The 22245-nt window shown below is 43.7% G+C and overlaps 1 protein-coding gene across 5 annotated transcripts in view; it reads right to left on the reverse strand.

The window, feature by feature from the left end:
* JARID2 (jumonji and AT-rich interaction domain containing 2) overlaps nucleotides 1-22245 on the reverse strand; it is a 253610-nt gene that overhangs the window by 59617 nt on the left and 171748 nt on the right. For all 5 annotated transcript variants that reach the window (XM_019742971.3, XM_074335194.2, XM_074335195.2 and 2 more), the window contains one exon: nucleotides 10366-10535. In XM_019742971.3, coding sequence (XP_019598530.3) covers nucleotides 10366-10535 — 170 coding nt within the window. The remainder of the gene's footprint in view (nucleotides 1-10365; nucleotides 10536-22245) is intronic.

Consider the following 22245-nt stretch of genomic DNA (forward strand, 5'->3'; position numbering starts at 1 on the left):
GTGGGGTCAGAGCCCCAGAAAGTAGTTTACAGGCTCTTGGCCTCACGTGGAGGAGTGCTGGCTCGGGTAGTAGATGGCCGTCAGCTGTGGCTGATTGGCCGTCAGCTGTAGCCAGTTAGCCAATTGGCCGCTAATATAACTGCTGCGGCTACGAAGGAGAGCCGAGGAGAGTGGAGGAGAGTGAAAGAGAGTCGTCGGTGGGTTGCAGACAAAACGGACAGCAGGTCGCACGTCCAGTGAACCCAGCCTCCAGTGAGACCGTAGTGGTATGACTCCCCTACCTATGGCTCCATGGGTGTTCCTTTTTGGCCTCACCATATCCTGCGTTATGTGGGGAGCGGGACCAGAGACCCTGCAGGCCTCCCCGCACGACAGTGTGAGAGTAACGCCACGTGCAAGTTGGAAACCTGCAGTTAAGAGGGATGGCCCCCTGCAGCGTGGCCAGTCTTTTCCTTAGCCTTCCTCCTCTCTTTAGTCACAAGCCTTGGCACTGGCCTGCGCCTATCTGATCCCACATTTAGGAAACCCCCCACATCAGGGCCCGTGTCCTATCTGTGAAAGCCCAATGTGACAGACCCAGCAATGAGAACCACTTTCTCTGCTAACAATGTCAGCTAGAGCGGCCTGGCTGAGAGCAATGGGAGAACGGATCTTTTGATTAACAGAATACTCCCCTTACAATCTTTTCCACATTGCTGTCTATACACAAGGCTCAAAACATGCACAAACAAGCACAAACCTAATCAAGGAGGTCTCTGGACCACTTTACCTCAAGTGAACGCAAAGGTCACACCCTACCGCAGCCAGAATGCATCCCTCTTACAGGGGTCCCACCCACCAAGTTTAGAAGAACAAGTTAGAAAGGAACCTCGTGGAGGCCACACACCAAAGTGTGCGCTCTCTTCACCATACAGAACGCCCCAAAATCCTAAGAGACACTGAATCCTGGAGGAAGGGTCACCTTGCCTTTGGGACACAGACACCGATGGCTTCAGAGCTGTCACAGAGAGATTCCTCAGCAAAGAAAACAGGATTAGCCATACTTAGAGGGTTTTTTCCCCCCCATCTACCTTCTCTAAATGGATTTCAGAAAGGACTGGAAAACTGCAGGAATCTCTAGGAAGTAAGGAGAAAGCCAGAGATGACTGAGAGTACGGCTGAAGCTGTGCCAGCAGCCACTGGCAGGGAAAGGGAGACTGCTGTATCTCTGGGGAGGCAGCGCCTGGGCACAGGCCAGCTGGCCAACCGCAGGGCCCATCTTCTGAGCAAGATGTCCTGGAGCCAGCATAAGGGATCAAGGTCACAAAACAATTAAAAGGGATCCATCCTTCCCCTTCTCAGCACTTAAGAATGCCACAGTTTCATATTTCTTCATAACTAGCCTGATAAACTAGCCTGGCAAATAAATCCCTTGCTCAGCAAAACTCAGCCAAGTAACACCGACTCTACTGGAAAACTAAGCATGTGAGGAGCCTAAGGCTGGTCTGATGTGGGGAAAAGACGGTGGTCACTGAAATCCTCAAGGCCGTAAGAACACGATTTCGGATCAAACTTTCATTGTTACCTTTCTCAAAAATTAAGATGCAACACCACTCAGAAGGATCTATCAAGAAAACAAGTTGTGTCCCGCCGTGAACGAGTGCCTCCCTCCCCAAAGAGTTCACAGAAAGGAAAGCATTCCCATTTTGCTCAAGGAAGTTCATTATTAGCTCCATAGAGTTCCTTGAAATTGGAGGATTACTTAATTGCTTTCTAGCAGGTTAATCCCTTTTCATTCTGTGACCTCTAAATCACCCCAGGCTTTTGCATTTGCCCTACTTAGAATTTATTGTCCTCAATACCGAGCCAGGACTCTACCGAAGCACGAGCTCCGTGCCAATAAAGGCAGCAACTGTCTTTAGAGAAAACACGACTCTTCTGGCACCTGCAAATTTAGATGGTTCCTCCTAAGTTTAAAATCAAACCCTCCTCCTCGCTGCTGTACGGCTGCCTAAACTCTCTGGGAGACAGTGAGTAGTGAGTGTACTGGGATGGCTACCACAGGTGCAGTCGGAGCCTGTTTCACACCCATCGGCTTCAGTTTAACTCCACAGCAACTGTGTGCTACAGACACTTGCACACCCATCTTACAAATGGGGGAACATGGGCTGAGTGGTTTATGCCATCTGCCCAGACCCACCAGGCTTCAGCCTCCTGCCTACATTCCTACCATACAGCGCCCCCCACCTGAGACCTCCCTGCAGCCTCACTCCATTCTCGCATGAGCTGCCAGATCATCTTACTAAATTAAGGCTGAGGCATGTTCAGTCACCTCTCAGCTGAAGAACTTGGTGGTGCCCTAACATCTAGCCCAGGACCCCCAGAATCCAACACATCTAACTTCCTTGTTTTAATTTGGGGCCCTCCAAGAAACACACCCCAACACCAATCCATGCCTTGGCAGGGCTTCTGCAGAACTCCCTCCAAGCCCCACTCCCTTTCTCCAAAGCCAGCTCAAGTGCCACTTCCTTTCTGCAGCCAACCCAGACAGCCCAGGGGCAGAGCCCCACTTTCTTCCTGCACGTAAAGGGCACACCTCCTACCTGGCATTTTCACATGTTTATTGCTATGGTCTCTTTCACCTACCACACTGATACTGCTTTCCTGTTTCAAGTCTCTGTTTTCTAGGTGTCTGGCATATAAAAAGGATTCAATAAAGGCTTGCTGAATTAATTAGCCATTGAATGACAGCTGATCAGGGAAGATTCTCTAAGACTCAGGAAACAAAAGGCAGGCAGTCCCAAAACAGAAAGCACAGCTTCACAATGGGTGACAGACAGCCAGTTGTTGACAAGGGATCCTCCTCTCCCCCCACCCCCCACCCAGCTCTCTTCATCCAGCGAAACCGTGACGGCTTAACTGTGACACCCACAGTCAGAAGAACAAGCTATGTGTAGGTGTGTGTATGCTTCAGGAGTCCTCTTTGGGGATCCACCTTGTTTGCAGGGGCCCATAAAGAGAAAAATGTAAATAAGAGAATCATTTAACCTGCCACTGCTCTACTGTGTTAAGCTTTTTAATCTGTTAATAAACATAGTCAGAACAAAGAGAAGACGACAGAACTCATTAAGAATAACGAGACTGGTGACAGAAAACAGAGCGACAGTGCGAATCGCTGCGTGTAGCAGGCGGCACATACCCCCTCTTCTCTTCTCTTCTCCGCATGTGCCAGTGAAAGATACTAATTATGCCCCTGGCAGGAGACATGTGGACCCCCTTCAAAGAAGCTATTTAAAGATAAATACACTGCAGGCAAACACTTCAGGCCCGGCGGCACTATTCATTCCATTCTCCTTTCCTTTAGAAATTTTAGGTCATATTAAACAGGAAAAGAGAGAGCCTTGCCAAACTTAGCTGAAAGGTCTCTGAGTGCCTTAAAACAGATTTTTTTAAAATCTCTACAGCTTTTCATCCCTGAATGATTGACTGGCTAGTGTGTTTACATATCTACACTAATCCCAGTATTATTAAGGTACAGAGGTTGTTTTTTTTCCCCACCTAAGGTTTTCGTTGAAGATACTGAAAAGGGTTGTGGGGAGAAGGTCTGGTCTTGGTCTGGCTGTGTGTCATTAACGGTAAAGAACAACAAGACTCTGAGAAGTCCATTTGCTGCCTTCCCCTCCATCTCAAGAATTATTCTCTTCCACATTCAAAATTAGTGCCTGGTCGATTACAGGTATTAGTTGGGGACTGGAGAAAAAGATGGTCTGTAATCCTTAGCAACAAACGTCACTTCCAGGTCTTTGATTTGATTCCTTCATTATTTCTGCAGCCAGACTCCCTTTCCTATAAACAATGGGCTTATTAAAAACTGCCTCATTTAACCATAAAAAAGAACTGGTCAGAAGTGAAGAATACAAAACTAAAATGAAGAATACACTAGAAGGAATCACCAGCAGAAGAGATGAAGCAGAGGACTGTATCGGCAATTTGGAAGACAAGGTAACAGAAAACACCCAATCAGAACAGCAAAAAGAAAAAAGAATTTAAAAAAATGATATAGTTTAAGAGACCTCTGGGACAACATCAAGCGTAACAACATTCGCATCATAGAGGTACCATCAGAAGAGAGAGAGCAAGGAATTGAAAATATATTTGAAGAAATAATGATGGACAACTTCCCTACCTGGTGAACGAAACAGACATACAAGCCCAGGAAGTGCAAAGTCTCCTAAGCAAGACAAACCCAAAAAGGCCCACACCAAGACACATAATTAAAATAAAATACCAAAAGTTAAAGACAAAGAGAGAAGCTTAAAAACAGCAAGAAAAAGGCAAGTAGTAACTTACAAGGAGGCTCCCATAAGTGTGTCAGCTGTTCTCGCAATAGAAACTTTGCAGGCCAGAAGGGACTGGCAAGAAATATTTAAAGTGATGAAAAGCAAGGAACTACTACAACCAAGATTGCTCTACCCAGCAAGGCTATCATTTGAAATTAAAGATAAGGAACTTCCCAGACAAGAAAAAGCTAAAACAGTTCCTCACCACCAAACCAGTATTACAAGGAGTGTTAGAGGGACTTCTTTAAGATGGAAAAAAAAAAAAAAAAAAAAAAAAAAAAATCAAAAATATGAGTAAAATGGCAATGGTTACATATCAATTACTTTCAATATAAGTGGATTAAATGCTTCAATCAAAAACATAGGGTAGCTGAATGGATAAGAAAACAAAACCCTTACAGATGTTGCTTACAAGAGACTCATTTCAAATCGAAAGGCACATACTGACTGAAAGTGAAAGGATGGAAAAACAGAAAATGCTGGGGTAGCAATACTTATACCAGACAAAATACAGAAAATGCTGGGGTAGCAATACTTATACCAGACAAAATAGACTTTAAAACAAAGGCTATAACAAGAGACAAAGAAGGACCCAGTAATCCCACTTCAGGGTATTTATCTGAAGAAACCGAAATACTACTTCAAGGGGACATGTGCATCTATATGTTCCCTGCAGCATTGTTTACAATGTTCAAGATGTGGAGGCAGCTTGGGTGTCCGTCAATGGATGAATGAATGAAGAGGAGGTGGTACCTATATACAATGGGATACTGCTCAGCCAGGGAAGGGGATGGGTTCTTGCCTTCTACAGCAGCATGGATGGACCTGGAAGGTATTGTGCTGAGTAGAGCATGTCAGACAGAGAAAGACAGGTGCTATGAGATTTTGCTTAAATGTGGAATCTAAAGAACAATATAGAAACAAACTCATAGATACAGAGAACATTTTGACGGTTGCCAGATGGGAGCGGGGGTTGAGAGGGTTGGTGAAAAAGGGGAAGGGATTAAGAAGTACAAATTGGTTGTGACAGAGTAGTCAGGGGGATGTAGGGTATAGCATAAGGAATATAGTCAATAATATGGTAATAACTGTATACAGTCCCAGGCGGGTACTACTCAGGGGGATCATTGCTTAAATTGTACAGACGTCTAACCACTATGCTATACACCTGAAATTAATATGAAATAATATTAAATGTCAACTGTAATTGAAAATTTAAAAAGGAGGGGGAAAAGGTGAGGAGCAAGAATAGGTCCAAATTTCCCCCTAAAGTAAGTCATGCGGATGTAACTTACAGCACAGGGAATGTAATCAATAATATTGTGATAGCGTGATACAGTGTCAGATGGTTGCCCGACTTACCACGGTTACCACTTCTTTAGGTATACAAATGTAGGATAACTATGGTGTCCACCTGAAACTAACACAATGTTGTTGTTAGCTATACTTTTTAATAAAAATCTTTTTTGAAAACTGCCTTCTGCCCTCCTAACAGTGCCTGCTGTCACCCAAGGGTGATGCAGTGCGTGGGCTCCTGCTGCTGAACGTGAAGTTTGCAGCTCTGACAAGCTCCGTGTGGTTTGGAATCCGCACCAAAGAAGAAGAAACAATTAGAATGCAGGTATAAGAATGTTAATCGGATTCCCAACTGTCAGCTTCTCCTGAAAGATTTCCGATGAGGCTGAATCATCATCAGTTGTTATCAAAAAGTGAAAAATACGTCCGAATGTAAATAAGGAATTAGCCAGATAAATGATGAGACATCTGCAAAATGGGACAGGTATTTATGTGATACTGTTAATTTATGTGACACTGGAAAACCAGACTGCCAAAATAACAATGCAAGTCCATTCCAGGGGAGCGACTCACATCATATATGCACATCGAAAGCTTAGAAATATTCTCACCAAGGAGGTGTTAACAGTGGTTGTTGTCTCTGGGAGTCTGGAGAGGGGGTATTTTGAGTTTATTTTGTTTTTTTCCTACTTTTCCATCTTTTCTGCTGATATTCCCAAAAGAAACATCAAATAATACTGTTATGATAAAAAAAAGTTTAATACCTTATTGTTCTTAATTTTAAATGGAGACAGAATTATTAAAGAACCACTACAATAGGGTCATCTATTTACCCCTTGTACTCCTCACAACAGGAGTTTTAATTAGCTCAGTCAACTACACATGAAAACATGCCTTCTAACGCCACCAAGTCCATCAGATTTCCAGGATCATGAAGGTACCGTACGATTCATCTATCCTTTTGGGCTTTTGGAGCCTGCTCAGGTAAAGACAACTAACCTCACAAAAACATGATTCTTAAAATAAAGCTAAAGATGACTCACACTTTTCATACTGCAAATCTAAAAAGTATAGGGGAAAGAGAAACAGTGCAATGGTGTGTCAAATCCTTAATGTATATCAGCTAAAATCAAATAACAATACCTATTTTATTGCCTGGCTCATTAATAAGAATATATTTTTCGTGGGCTCAGAGCATTTTTCCAAAATAGTTTTAATAATCCCCTAGGTTTCACTTATTAACATCTTTGTTTCATCTGACAATTCAAAGAAGTCCACTATGGCTGTGAAAAGACGTGACTCTCTTCTGTCTCGTCTCGAAACATCAAACCCGGATTGCTGGTAAGGTTCTCATGAGGTGCCATTTACTTAATAAGAAGCACACCTCTAAGTACCGGTAAGGTCCTCTCGAGATCTTCCCAAACCACAGAGAATATGATTTTTTAAAATAGTGCATGTACGGGCACAAACACATACATTCCTCTCTAAAAATGAGTCACACCCACCCCACAGTAACCACTTTTATAACTTAATTCCATCAAACAGGGCAATCTCCTGACATCCTCATGGAACAAGATCAGTGGATCTTGCTAGAGAAAATGAAATAGTTCAGTCATGGCTCCATGTTAAATCTGGCTCCAACGGCATTAAAAAGCCGTGTATGACCGAAGGCAAAAAAAGAGAAGAGTGCTACCACAGAAGTTTCATAATCTACCAGAACCATCTTGCTGCTCGTGACACGGCTGCCCTTCAAAGATTCCTTTAACTTACATTCGTTCTTCTGAGCACCACGTCCCGCTCATGCTCGTGTTCCTGTGAAACCACACCACAGCCTACCGGCCTCACAGCCCGCCGGTCACCCTTCACCCTTCACAGCCAATCCAGTATGTGGGGTTCTTGTACATTCCTTTCTAGCTTCACCCTCAACACTGAGAATCTTGCAGCAAGGAGTTATGGAAAACCTAATGGAGGTGAAGTGGTAGGAGGCCCACCTACCTCATCTCCCTTGAGTCAAGGCCAAGTGGGTCCCCAGCTGCTAGACAGTTAGTTTCTCCTGGAATATTCTTCTCCTTCGTGTCTTGAGAGCCTCTGAGGTCTATCAACGGCCCATAATGTCAAACCTAAACCTTAACTCCTCACTTTCCCTTCCCTAACAATTCAGACCTAAAGCAAATCGGTGAGAGAGCAACCAGGGAGGGAGGGAGAGGCAACCATGGTGGCCCAGGTGTGGTGTCAGGGCCAGAGTAGGGCGAGGTGGGCATGCACAAGGGGACAGCACCCTAAGGAGTGACAGAGCCGAGTGAGATTGGAAGGGTTCCGTGTGGAGGAAGGCGTAGCAGCAGAGATGGGAGATGGGAGATGGGAGACGGGGGGAGGTGTAGAAGCAGAGATGGGAGATGGGGGGAGGCGTAGCAGCAGAGATGGGAGATGGGGGAGGCATAGCAGCAGAGATGGGAGACGGGGGGAGGCAATAGCAGCAGAGATGGGAGATGGGGGAGGCATAGCAGCAGAGATGGGAGATGGTTACACAGGAAAAGACTGATCAAGTAAACAAATACATTTTGGAGCAGGAGCCGGGTTTCTCAGTCTTCAATGTGGAACGGAAGAAAACCAGAATGAACCCTTCAGTTAATTAAACTGAAATGGAAGTACTGGTGCTAATTAACGGGATTTGAATAGAGACATAGACATACACGTAGATATACAAAATGAGCACATGTGTACACGCGTGCACACACTACATGTTCACAGAGCGCCTAGGAGAAATGCTGCTCCAACAGCTGTGCGCGCACACGACCCCGACCATGGCTTCTAAACAGCAGCTGCCATGTAAACAACGATGGTCCTGGGGGAAATGGCTGATCCCAGGGCGGGGCGGGGACAAGAGCAGCCTGGAACATTTGGTTGTGCCGGGAAGCAAGACTGGAAGGATGACAGGGACATGTCAAAAGGACAGAGGAGGCAGCTCAAAGGGGCTCCACTGACGGTTATCTAGGACAACCTAAATCAAAATAAACGGCAACCACAGATGACAACCCTCTGAATAAATGAGGAAATGAGTCCGCACAGATACAAAAACATGAATACATTGAGTTTGATGAGAAATGAAACAGGGAGTTTAAAAGAACCTCCCCCCAAAATACTTATAAATTACAAAGGCTGAAAAAAGGGTAACTTGACCATGGAGAAGCCTGACAGACCAGCCCTAATCAGGTGATCAACGTGAATACCAGCAAGAAAAGACTGAAATTTTGTGCCATCCAACAGACCACGGGAAGACTGAAGAATGACTTTGTGATGTTCCTGCCCCAAAAGCAAAACCTGAGTCTAATAATGAGGAAACACCCGACAACCCGAACTGGAGGCCATTCTACAAAATAATTGACCTGTATATTTTCCCAGTCAAGGTCATGAAAGACAAAGGCAGAGGAACTGTTCCCGAGTTAGCAGACTAAACACAAAGACAATGCCCGATTCTGAATGGATCCTTCTGCTCTGAACTCACACATCACTAAGGCATTTGACGTAATCTGATATGGGGGGTTGAAGGTTAGATGGCGGTAATGTATCATTATGAAGATCTTAATTTTTTTTACAGTATTTTATTTTTACTTTTTATTTTAAGTCTTCATTTTTGCATTTGTTGGTATGTTAGCAATCCTCAGAAAAACAGAACCAATGGGGGTGGTGTGTGTGTGTGTGTGTCTGTGCGCGCGCGCGCGCGTAGACAGAGAGACTAGGATACATATCAATGCATGTATCTTTATCAACATGTGTGTCTATCTGTCCACCTATCTATTTATTGAGACTTATATGAAAGTGGCTTATGCAATTATGGAGGCTGAGAAGTCCCACAATCTGCCATGTGTAAGCTGGAGACCCAGTAATATAATTCTAGTTTGAGTCTGAAATACTGAGAACCAGAGAACTGATGATACAAGTTTTACTCCAAGCGTAGAAGACCAATGTGCTAGTTTGAAAAAGTCCTGAAGGTCCAAATTTTGACAGTGATAGGAGACTGTCCTTAATTTTAAGAAGACAGACACGAATGTGTTAAGGAGCAATGGGGTATCAAGTGGAATTTTCTCTCAAGTAGTTTAAGAGAAAGTTATTTGCACTGTACCTAAATCTTGCTGTAATATTTCAAAATGTGTTTTTTTTTAAAAGAGAAAAGAAAAAAAAAGTACATAACCCTGACCCTCAAGCCAATGACCAATAGCAAAGACCCTCTCCCTCCTATTCACTTTCTCTCAACTAACCTCACCAAAGCTCTCCAAGTTCACTTCCTAATGCTCCTTTCTATCTAACATTCCCATAAAAGATTCCTCAATTTCTTTGCAAATCTTTTGTGTTCTTCCCTCACAATTGTTAGAAAACTTAGTTCCTGTTGTAAACACTTTCCCAAATAAGATACAGAGAACATTTTGTATCTCTGTGTAAACCCAAACCCATCCTCTTTTACAAAATTTTATCCTCACCGTGCACTTGGTCCGGTTTGCATATATCAACCAATATTTTCACAGTTAAGTATAGTTAGAAATTAAGAGTCAAATGAACACAAAAGGAGAAACATGAAGATTCAAGCACCCTCTTGGTGGGAGTTCTCACTTTAAACTACCTCAAAGCAGGCTGGGGTATTGAAAGAAACATGCAGCAGAGACCAAAGCTAACATCTCTCCTGCGTGTGGTGCTATTCCTTTTTTTACCAACTAGGCTGTTCCTTCCAAACCAACTGGTAACACCATCTTACCTCGAAGGCAGAGAAAGGTAAGAAAATCTTCTGTCTTAGGCTTCCTTTTAGAGAGGTCAGAAATTTGAGTCGCTGGAGGGGGTAGCAATGGCTCCACTATCTTTACTGGAGTTGTGCTGGGACTATTCGGCTGAGATTGAGCAAACTTCCTTTGTGCTTGCAGCCTGGGCCTGTAAAAGCAAAAAGAAAATTAAAAATAAATTAAGCAGAGATCAGAGAATATAGATCTATATGCAGCAATAACATTAGGAAACAAAAGGGGAAAAAAGATCCTATTTCAAGCAAACTCTAAGGTTCTGTATCTCCCACTCGCATAAACCACAGGCCTGCTTTAAAGGGCAATAAATTTGATTAAAGGGCTGTGTTTTATATACTGATATAAAATGTGCACGTGTGTGTACCAGCACGTTCCTGCACAGACCACCGAGTGCCTGGGTATTGGATGACCCGGGATTACTACTGCCGTACGCACTTTTGATTTAGTCCATGGCGATGAGGAAATGCAAATCATCCTGTCACGTTTATTAAATTCCTCAACATGATACTGTCACAAATGAGACAATTTAGGATAAATGTCTCCTGTGACGCCCTCTGCACTGTCCTTACACCAGCCTGCCCTTGCTGGTCCATCTGTCACTGACCCAGTCTTGTACCCCACCTCTAATCACTTCTGACACCAACTGAGCCACGTAAGGTCACTACACTAATTAAAGCTTGTAATGCAGGAAAAATATATACAGTGGTACCTCGGTTTTCAAACATAATCCATTCTGGAAGACCATTCGAGTTCTGAAACGTTCGAAAACAGCCACAGCTAGGCCTCAGGATCTCGCACTCGGCGGAAGCCACGTGACATGTTCGACTTCCGAGGTGTGTTCGAAAACAGAAGCATTTACTTCCGGGTTTATGGCTTTGATAATCGGCAATGTTCGTCAACGGAGACGTTCGAAAACCGAGGTACTACTGTACTCCTCTGGTCTACCCAAAACCCCTCCGTCCCCGCCAAATCATGGATTACCCCCTCTGCCTATAGGAACAATCCAAGCCCCTAAGTCAGGAATTCGAAAAACTGGCCTTAATCTACCCTTTTAGGCCACTTCCCCATTATAATCCTACCTGGATACTGAACCCTAATTTACCCACTTAGTGTCTAAGAATCACAACTTAGAGGTAATTAACGAGACAGCTTTCATTTACAAAATCTTCCGTAAGACCTGCCTTTCCATCAATGTGAGCACTAATCTAATGATTGGAAAGGTTTCTTTACATCTAACACTGTAGCTGACACTATAGCTGATAGTTAATTTCCCTTTCTCTATAAGCATCCTAACAAATTTTCCTTATTGAGTAGCTAACCTGACATCATAAATTGTCTCATATTAGCTCTTCCTTTAATTCTGAGAATCTCAATCCATAATGGAAGTAGGCACATCTGAGGGTGAAAACCTGTATGTGTAACTGCTTTTAACTCTCTATCCAGCCCCGCTCCTACAGATGCTCAAGAAACAGTATTTGAGGTCAGGCGGGGAAAAAACATAAAAGAACCAAGAATAGGGCTTTATCTAGATCTGGTCTGAAATCCAAATTAGAATCAATCACCGTGAGACTGATAACACCCAACGCCAGCCCAATTCAAGGTTGCTTTGCGTATTACATAAGAAATAAAAAGAAATCCAATATATCTGTAAAGCATGAACAAGTCTTCCCTTAAGTATTGTAGGGATTATTTAAAATACGTAGTATGTTAAACTGCTGCCATTCAAAATACATAACATTTTAAATTAACTTTCCAGTAGTTAACAAAATTATACAGCAAAATACATACCCATGGTTTTCTCCTTCGTAAAAATTAACCCCTTTAAATTGAACCTTTGAGTCCCGACCAGTCTCAACTCTTGCCTCCCCTACCACCTACCAAAAGCACTGCTGCAGAGACCACATTCCCGATGCAAACCAGCATTTGATCAAGAGAGGCACACGACTCCTTCGTACTTACTGGGCAAACATCACAGCTAATCAAAAGCACTTCGGCACCCAGGAATAACCAACGTGAAATAGCCCCATTAACAAGTAACAGCAGAAAGCGAAACAGCTTTAACAATTTCCCAAACCTTAGAAATGGTCAGGGAAAATGTGACTGCCCCATGTTATGGGGAACAAAGAGCTTTTTTGGAACCCACTGGCTGCCTGTATCTGAGACAAGACAGACCAGAAGAGTGCACTCAGGAAGCCACGAAGCCGGGGTGTGACCTTCAAAAAGGGAGACTACAGGATGGGGTTTTGGGGGCATGCGGGTGGCACTGAGGCTGTAGACTGGTGCTTCTCAAACTCTCTGAGAGGAGGACTGGTGCTGTGTTCAGTTATTTCAACCTTTTGACTTTTCTCTTTTGCAAATGGGTATTTTTATAAAATAAGACAATCAAACTAGGAGGGAAAATGAAATTTTAAGAACGACTTAAAATACAAGCCCAAATTTATTATTAGATTCAACAGACATAACATCACTGTGTCAAACCGCTTTAAGTTTCTAAAAAGCTCACTCCATTTCCGGATTCAAGTCACTGGCACCAGGCAGCAGCCCACACCATGAGCTGCTTCCGAGGAAGCACCAGAATACAGAACACTGAGCCCCACGCAAACAGCCACACCCCTGCAAGGTAACAACGCCACCCTCAGGGTGCCCTGACCCCAGCAGGACTACCCTCCTCTCCCAATAAAGCTTCTCCGCTCCATCAACCATGCCTTCCTGTGAAAAGAAAACCCGTATCTTTTCATTCCACGAAAAACTTTCATTCCACTAATTGGCGATTTCATAATATGTATATCTTCATTTAAATGGACAGAGCTCCCGCTCTGAGCATTGAAGGATTTTATAGAAACCCAGGCTGCACGTGAACAGAATGCTCCAAATTTATTGCTTTTTCAAAAGTCAGCGACAGCAAATGCCACACATTATGAGAAGACAGCGCAGCAATCATGAAAAACAAACACCACACACAGACCAGGCGCAGATGACAGAGCGGGACACGGTGAGATATTTCACAATTTCAGGACCTCAAAGATAAACTGTTCCTACCATTGTTCAAATAAAAGGCACTTTTTGCCTGATGACTTTCTCAGTGAAGACTATGAAAAATAAGGCAGTAACAGATTAGAAAGTGGCAATAAAATAAATTACCGCTCAGAGGAGTGAACCGAGCTCCCAAGTGATTAAGTATTTGTAAGACCCAGATGAAAGCAGGAACGAAAGAACAAGACAAACCAATCTCTTTTTTTAGAGGCCAAGAAGAATCCGTACTTTGCAGAAAGGGCCGGTCTGTGGTTTGGCTTTTTATCCTGCGAAGTCCCAGGAGGATTACAAAGGTGTTGACTTTGCTTTGCTGGCCTCACACAACAAAAGAGTTTGAAGGATACGAATTAGAGGCCAAATCCATGCCATAAGCACTCTTTAGCCATGCAGGTGTGTTTGAGGGGTAGGTGATTCAAGCTAGAATAAGGAACTGAGTCTGTTACCTTAAATCAGTAAAGAAAGCTGGGGGGGGGGGGGGTGTGTGTGTGTGTGTGTGTGTGTGTGTGTGTGTGTGTGTGTGTGTGTGTAGATACACTGAAGAACGGGGTGTGTGTGTGTGTGTGTGTGTGTGTGTGTGTGTGTGTGTGTGTGTGTAGATACACTGAAGAACCAGACCACCTGTCCCTGGAGATGTGGGAAGCAGAGCTGAGGGGCGGGCAGGCCAGGCCAGACCCCTCCCACCAGCTAAAGAGGGCTGGGGCTCTGGGAGTGCCAACCTGCGATGGCTGGCAAGCAAGGAGGCACCTCCACCGCAGGTAGCATTTACTCATCCCCCCTGGCATTTTAACCAGAAACAACACATTCCATTCCTTATCAGAGTGAGATGGCTTTAAAATGGAAATATTGTTTGAACTAAGGCGGTTCAGTCATTGTGGGGGTGGGGGTGGGTAGAGTACAGGGTTCCTGGGGTGAAGGAAAAACAGCAGCACATGAGGCCTCCAAAGCCGTTCAGCCCAGAGTTCAGGCAGGATGGCCCCCACTGCCCATTGGTAAGACACACAAATGGCAGAACAAAGAAAACACAGAAGGTGCTTGTCCCCCGTGCAAACCACAGAAGAATCAACTAGAGCACGATTCACTTCCATGTTTAAATTTTATCAATTGATTAAGGAAGGACTCCCCCTAAGAAGCCTCCTTCACTCTTGGAACTCTAGGTGTATTCCTTGCATCAATTAAACCAATTAAATCAAACCCAAATTACATAGATCAAATAAATATAACCCAGTTAAGGAAGAAATGAACATGTTTATATATGAATAAATATATGGAGGGTAACATTTTATTTACAGTGTGTTAAAAACCTAGGGTTGGGAGCAGTGGGGTGAGAGAATAGAGGTGTGAGTTTCAGATCAAATCATCGCTGTCACTTACCTTCTGTGGTGTAAATGTGTGTATGAGAATTAAAGGACTAACAAGTGCAAATAGCAAGCTCTGAGAATACAGCTATGGTCTGTTTTTTCTGTTTGCTGTATGAGGCAAATGTTAAAAAGCTAACGGCTTTGATTTTTGGAGGGATCTTCAGGTCACCCTTACTGCCTAGGTGCATCAACTGAGAAGGACTCTAAGTCCTTGGGTCAGAGTTTTCTCTGTCACACCATCCGCATCCAAGTGGCAGGTGAAGCGCAGCCTTGCCGTGGGCAAGACCATCTGGTGTGCCCCTTCCCTATAAGCTCTTGGGTCCAGGAGCCCCATGGCAATTCAAGTCATGACAAAAAAGAAGAAAATTCAGGCACACTGGTATGAATCCCATTTAAGCTAGAAGGTCCCAAAGGGAAGTTGAAATGAAGTCAGGTTACTGATCTGGTCCCCCAGAGTGTCCCTCCATGTAGAAATAAATGCCCTAAGATAGAGACAATGATCAGAAGGGACCTTGCTTACTCAAGCCCGCTCTGGCCACCTGGAATGCTCTTCTCTTTTATCTTGCCGTGGCTGGCTTCGTCTCATCATCCGGTGGGGGAAACATTTCAGGCCTGTTCATTTTTATGGAGGTCACTTCCTCCAGGTCCCTGCTCAAATGTCACCTCCTCAGAGAGATCCAACCGTCGTAAAGTTCTACGCCCCCCAGGACCTACCACTCAACCCCAATTGCATTCCTCTGACATTCTGTGGGCCCCCAAGAGTAGGCCGTACTGCGGTCTCCTCTTTATGACCCATTTCTGCACAGAGCTGTTACCACGCATCGAGGACAAGCCGTCCGTGAGTGCAGAGAAGCGACAGAACTCCATGCCGTGTACCTACAATTTATGAGCCACACAATTCACCGGTCACTCTTCAGAAATCTCACAATGAAACACATGGGAGTTTCCTGAGCACAGGGGCAGACTGAATGGCCATCCAGAGGTGCCCGGGAAACAGCTGGATGCACCTAAAACAGGCCTGATAGCAACAGAAGAGGGAAACACATGGTGTTCTGCCCCGGGGACAGTTACTGGCCATGCCAGTGCAAGTCTACCCAAAGGTCAGCTGGACTCAGCGTCGTTAAGAATCAGGCTCACAGGACTCTACTGAACCCCTGCCCACGTGGTCACAACTGCTACCATCACCACAGTCATCCCCTTAGTAAGAATTTCCTGAGCCACGTGCCAGTTACTGGTTCGGTCTACCAAACGCCAAAGGTCTGGTTCTGGCTCTTCACCACCATGAGGCTCGAGGTGCACCCCACCACAAGGCATGCACTCAGGGTCCCTGTGTCCTCACACAGCACAGCTGTCCACGGCCACCACATGCTGGACCCCGGAGGACGGCCCTGCCACACACCGTTCACACAGGACAACACGTATCAGAGACTGTCGGTACTCCTTGATCGAGCTGCATGAGCTGGGGGTTGGGGAGGGGTGGTCCATCTTCATCCTTTTTCCCTTCCACTCCCTAAGATACACGAGTACACAAGAAGGTTCTTTTTCTACTGAGGCATCTCATTTAGGGTTGTCACAGCCAACAAAAAATTATTTTGCTTGATCACTTTAAATTTCATCCAAAAAATACCTTTAAACCTGTGTTGTATTTACGTGGGGTTTTTTTTGTTTGTTTGTTTTTTTTCAAAGTGTAGCACCTTCATGGGAACAAAGAAACACACCAAAATTAACACTGGCGTTATTTTGAAAGTTAGCAAGTGAACTGCAAGGCGATATTTGTAAAGAAACTCCATTGATGAGCCGACAAAGTCCTGTGCCAAATATTTTCTGTTTTGTAATAATACCCTGTGTGTGGCTCCTGCCCTCCCCAAATCATGCATTTAGCAGCTTCCTGGGCAGTATGCCATCAGAAGCCTCACACGAGGGTGGCACTGTTCCTCCAGGTTTCCTCTGGGGTTATCTACAGGATGGAGTTAACCGGCTTATTGCTATCTCTGCACTCAATCTCCAGGGCAGCCCTAAATACGGCACAAAAGCAATTTCTAGGTTAATTAAATTCCATTTCTGTCCAGGATTTCTGACAGTTTACAAACCCAAGGAAGACACAGTGTATGCATACAATTTGGATGGAGAAAGCAGGAGCGAGAGGGACTAAGTGATTTAAAGAAATGCCCAGCTGGCCCCTTGTTGAGGGACGTGTAAGCCAAAACACCATTTTATTAACTTCATTTCCCAATATTAAAAACGTAAGCTGGTAAATCCAATTATTTAGATTACATCTCAATTCTAAACAAAGAGCAAGGAATGGGTGGGAGGGGAGGGTCTGCCCATTCAAAAACTAAGATACTTTGTGTCTAGCAAATGCAGAATGACCAGCATGGCTGCGCCCTTTGTACCGGTGTGGGACGGCCCTGAAGCTCTGCCAACTTGCTGAAAGGCCTATTCAAAAAAAATTTTCCTGTGTTTCCCATCCCCAAAATAATTACCCACGCTATTCTACCCCAGACGCACACACTACAAACCTGGCAGCTACTCAAAGAAACAAGAGTGTGCCTGCGTGCGTGCGGGTACGGGAGGGGTCATGCAGGGGCTATACCCTTCCCAGGGCAGGCTGCCCACCAAATTCAGATGCAAGTGCAGTTGCGGGCACACCACGCCGGATGGTTGTAAATATACTGTAGAGCAAGGAGAAAATAAACACATCTTCAAATGAACCCAGAGGCAAGCAAAGGCCAACTCATACCAAACTCTCCAGCGAGAAGCACTGGCGATAAACTACAGCCTGCAATGCTCACGTCCCACTCTGCTCCATAGCTGTAATAATGTTTTATCAGGGTGTGGGGATGTCACACAAGGACAGAAAGGGAGGTCGGCTGGCTCCATGACAGGAGTTTTGCTCCACAGAATGCCAGCTTCAAGGCATTTCTGGAGATCTCATAATGGTCCACAGGCCTCATTTCTTGCTTTATACGTAAACAGATGAAATTGTTTGTTTGTGCTAAAAACCACAGGCTGGTAAATATTTGCAGCACATGTCTTAATTAAAATACAGAGGCAGCTAGAAAAAAACTAAGAAAATTTTTTAAAAGAAAAAGAATTAAAAAGAAATAAAATACATAGGCAGCAATTTACAGTAGGGGTTTGCTATTAACCAGATTTACCTAAAGGAACTTTTTGTGGTTGAATCTCCTCAAGATGAATCCTTATAAAGTTTTGCGTGGTCAGACAGGTACAAGTAAAAGAACAGCGTACCACAGCACCTGGGCTTTAATGCACCTGTAACCCAGAGCAAGCTGAATATCTACTTGCTCATTTCTTAAGCAGGTGGGGGAGGGTCATGAAAAGGCGAGAGCTACAGCTCCTTCTAGGTCCAATCTCCTCTGATTTCATCTGTAAAACTTAAATATAAGAATTCCTGTAATAATTTCTTTGGGATATATGATTTCATAATTCAAGATGAGAAATACTGACCTTTCCCTGTGCCCAGTGGGAAATTAGGATCTTAGATCTAAAATGCCCACGTTGCTAAGCTATAGATTCCCAGCACCACCTTCCTAATCACACCTTGTCAGGGCAAAACAACAAACCCGGTAACTTTTAGATTTTGAGGTACATATACTTACTGCCTGGTACTTTAGAAGATGGCGGTGGGAAAAATGTTAAATATCCACACACTTGGTTAAAACATGGCACAACTCCAAAAACTGTGCCGTAATTCCCTTAAACTATTAAACAGTAACAACTCTCTCTATACTCTGCTTCCTCAAGAATTCATAGTTCCAATTAGGAATAATTCACTCATCTAGGGAAACATTACCTTCCTTCAAAACTCCCAGGCATCCTTAGGAGCTCTAACTTAATTACTTAGAAATATATTCATCAGCTCTCCCCACCAAAAAGCCAGCCCAAGGAGAAGGCAAGCATAGCAAACCACCCGAACGTCACAACCACCTCAAGGAGAAAGTGTTCCACTTGCTCACAAATACTGCACCACCTCAGGCCCTGGAAAGCAGGCACCAGAGAAAGAAGAGCCTTTATTTTTCTTTTATTCAGGGGCAAAGATCAGGGAAGAGGAGGAAGAGTATCACAAGTCAATCACAGCACTCGATATCTAGACGCTACGTGCAGTCTCCCCAAGTAAAGCATTACTGGAGGCACATAAATCTCAGGTGGATGGTGAGATACCACACAGGTGGTATAAAAAGTAATGTGCAGCACAGCTTTTGATTCAATTAATTAAAAATTATGCAATTAAGGTTTTTGAAAATCTTATGCCACATCTTTGCAATGTCAAAGAACCAAGGCTGCCAGGAAAGCATGACTGTCATGACCAAGGAAATATTTGACATTGACTTCTTTTGTGTTCTAGAAAGCAACCATGTCAAATTTGAGAGGGATCGTCATTAATCAACAATTAAAGCAGCAACAAAGCCCTTTTGTTCTGTCAGTCACAAATGTCACATGTGTTAGAGTTTACCTATGGAAAGCTGCCTGTTTTGCCATCCCCAGGCAGTGTAACCCTCTTCTTATCAGGACTCCAACTCCAAACCCAGGATCTACCGTGTTTCCCCGAAAATGAGACCTCGCTGAACCATCAGCTCTAATGCGTCTTTTGGAGCAAAAATTAATATAAGACCGGGTATTACATTATATTATATTATATATTATACCCAGTCTTATGTTAAAATAAGACTGGGTATAATATAATAACATATTATATTATGGTATTATTTTAATTTGTTATGTTTAATTTGTATTATATTATATTATATTATATTATATTATATTATATTATATTATATTATATTGTATTATATTATATTATATTATATTATAGATTATACCCGATCTTATTTTAAAATAAGACTGGGTATAATATAATAACATAATATAATATACCAGGTATTATTTTAATTTTTGCTCCAAAAGATGCATTAGAGATGATGGTCGGGCTAGGTCTTATTTTTGAGGAAACATGGTAAGAGCTGCAAAAGCTCTTCTCCACAAAGACTGTCAGTTTCAGGTCAGTCGTGAGCAAAAACTGTATCTTACAACAGAAGAGAATCAAATCGGATAACAAGAGTAGAACAGCTCGTGGAAGTTAAGGGTCATGAGAATCTAGCTAGGATCTGGCCAAAGAAATTCCTAATACATTGTTGTAGTTACAAGGTGTGAACAAATTATCTAAAGCACATTCAGTTTTAAAAGCCTAGAAGAGCCAGTTAAAATGTTAATCTGCCGTTCTACCCTCTCTGGAGGTGGGATTGCCAATTTTGTTTTTAAAGTATTATTTCAACAAAAACCCAGTAGTTTCTCAATTAGGTTACTCAATACCAATTGCAAACTGCCAGAAATCTCCTGGAATTCTGGCCAAGATGATGGATGGGAAAGGAGACTGAATGACTGACTCTGTGAGGTAACAATCAGGTTTTCCTTCCTCCTTTCAAGGAAAAACCGAAAAACATATTATGAAATTACATCCTGCAATGCTACACAGCTCCATCATTAAAAAACAAAATCCAGCAGAATCCTAAGGGTGTAACTAAAAACTCCATCCTGTAGCCATCCCACCAGAAACCTTCTCGATGGAGCTGCATGGTGGGTCCGGTTGTAAACTCCATCAGCATGTGTCACAAACGGAGCGCTCCGAATGCCAACTAGTCCTGACGACTAGTCCTGCAACGATCTGGAGTAGGCTTTGGCTTCTCATAACTTCTGCCTCTCAGACAGTAAGTCTACTTAACAGAGATTTGCTTTTTTTAAAGGGTGACAAACAGAACAGAGATCCTGGACAATTTCCCCGCCCACTGGCAATCCTATGCAGTAGCCAATAACCACCAATAGATGGCAATAAAGAGACTTCAGAGTCCAGCTCTGGGATCACCAAGAAGGAAAATGGACTTAATGACACTGGTAAGTAGATTTATGACAAGCCCTGGGACTGACCAATTTTCAGGACCTGTACTAAAAATCTAATGCCAGCTAAGAAGCCAGCCACTGTTTATGGAAAGTAGTATATAAACACTATTAGCAATATCCTTTTGTCCTGTCGGCTCAATCAAAACTCAAGCTCCTTGCTTGTATGGAAAGAAAATACACAGAAACTCACAACCCAGGAATTTATACAGTAAAAACATACCTGCGGCAAAAATCCACAAGACGGTTTTCTGAAATAAGACCTTCCTCCAAAAGTGATTTTTACCGTCAAGGAAAGATAAGAAAAGGCAAAACTAAAGTAATGCACCTTGTTTCCTTCATTAAGAAGCATCAAGTACTCGTCTGGGGGGCTCTGGCAGAATTTTAGTAAGCCGAAACATAATCGTGTAATTTTCAAGGTACAGGGCGTTACTTAAGCTGTCAGCAACCAAACTGCCGAGTGGAGTCTGCTCTGTACGTAATCAAAGGGTTTACTACAATTTCCACATTGTCTCTTCCTGGACATTTATGAAAGAGCTTTTGGTTTTTATGGCAATTGTCTAAAGATGAGAAAACATGATCATAATTAAAGAATCTGCTAATAGCTAATGAACATAAGAAGAGCAATTATCTTCCTTTTGACTGTTTGTGCTTTGTGATCCTGGAGTAATTTGCGATCCTAGTGTAATGGCATTCTCCCGCTGGAAAATGGGCACGCACGTGGCACCATCTCAGGCTCCATGGCACTGGCAGCTGCCCTGATGGGCCTGGGGAGATACACCAGTGGCAAGGAAATTTACATTGAAAACCAAGGAAACTGGATCAATTCAAAGTAGGCAGAAGGGAGTCCAGGCTTGGAAATCACCGTCTTTTCTAACAATGCTGAGGAGAGCCTCCAGGCAACGCTGAATTTTTCCAACGCTCGGGGTTGCACAGAGTAACTGCACAGGAGTACCCATACGGCAGGCCAGGAAGCAGAAACGTCTTTCCAAACGGCATCGCTGAAGCAAAACCAACCAACGAAGTGAGCTTTATCTTAAACTAGACCAGAGGAAAGGAGGAGGTAATGGGGGGTGGGAGGAGGACTCCTCCCTTCCAACTCGCTCAGAACATTCTGTCTCACTTATACTCTTCATAACCATCCCCCGACCTAAGACAGACAGCTCGACCCAGTAGACAAGGCCTCCCACTCGTCACTCAGCAGCCACCTGGCCCAGCCTGACTCTGCGGCATATGAGTCAGGGGCCATCTACCTGATATTAGGAAGGTGCACTAAGTGGAAAGACGTCACCACTGGACGGCAGCACTAGTCAGGCAGAGGTGACTCACTGAACACCTGCAAGACGTGTGTCCCCCACAACCATGCCTGTCTTCAATGAACCCTCAAAAGGGTCTAGCGAGAATGTCTTCTGACTAGAACTCGTTTGCATCACAAAATGACATTTTCTCCAAGTGGGAAAGTCATTCTCTGCTTGACTCACAAGGGGCCTTGTTGTCAAATACTTTACCTGTCTTACAGTCATTTAACCAACAAAACCC

This window comes from Rhinolophus sinicus, chromosome 14 (assembly GCF_057876585.1).
Source record: "Rhinolophus sinicus isolate RSI-liver-muscle chromosome 14, RSI-T2T, whole genome shotgun sequence".
Taxonomy (NCBI): domain Eukaryota; kingdom Metazoa; phylum Chordata; class Mammalia; order Chiroptera; family Rhinolophidae; genus Rhinolophus; species Rhinolophus sinicus.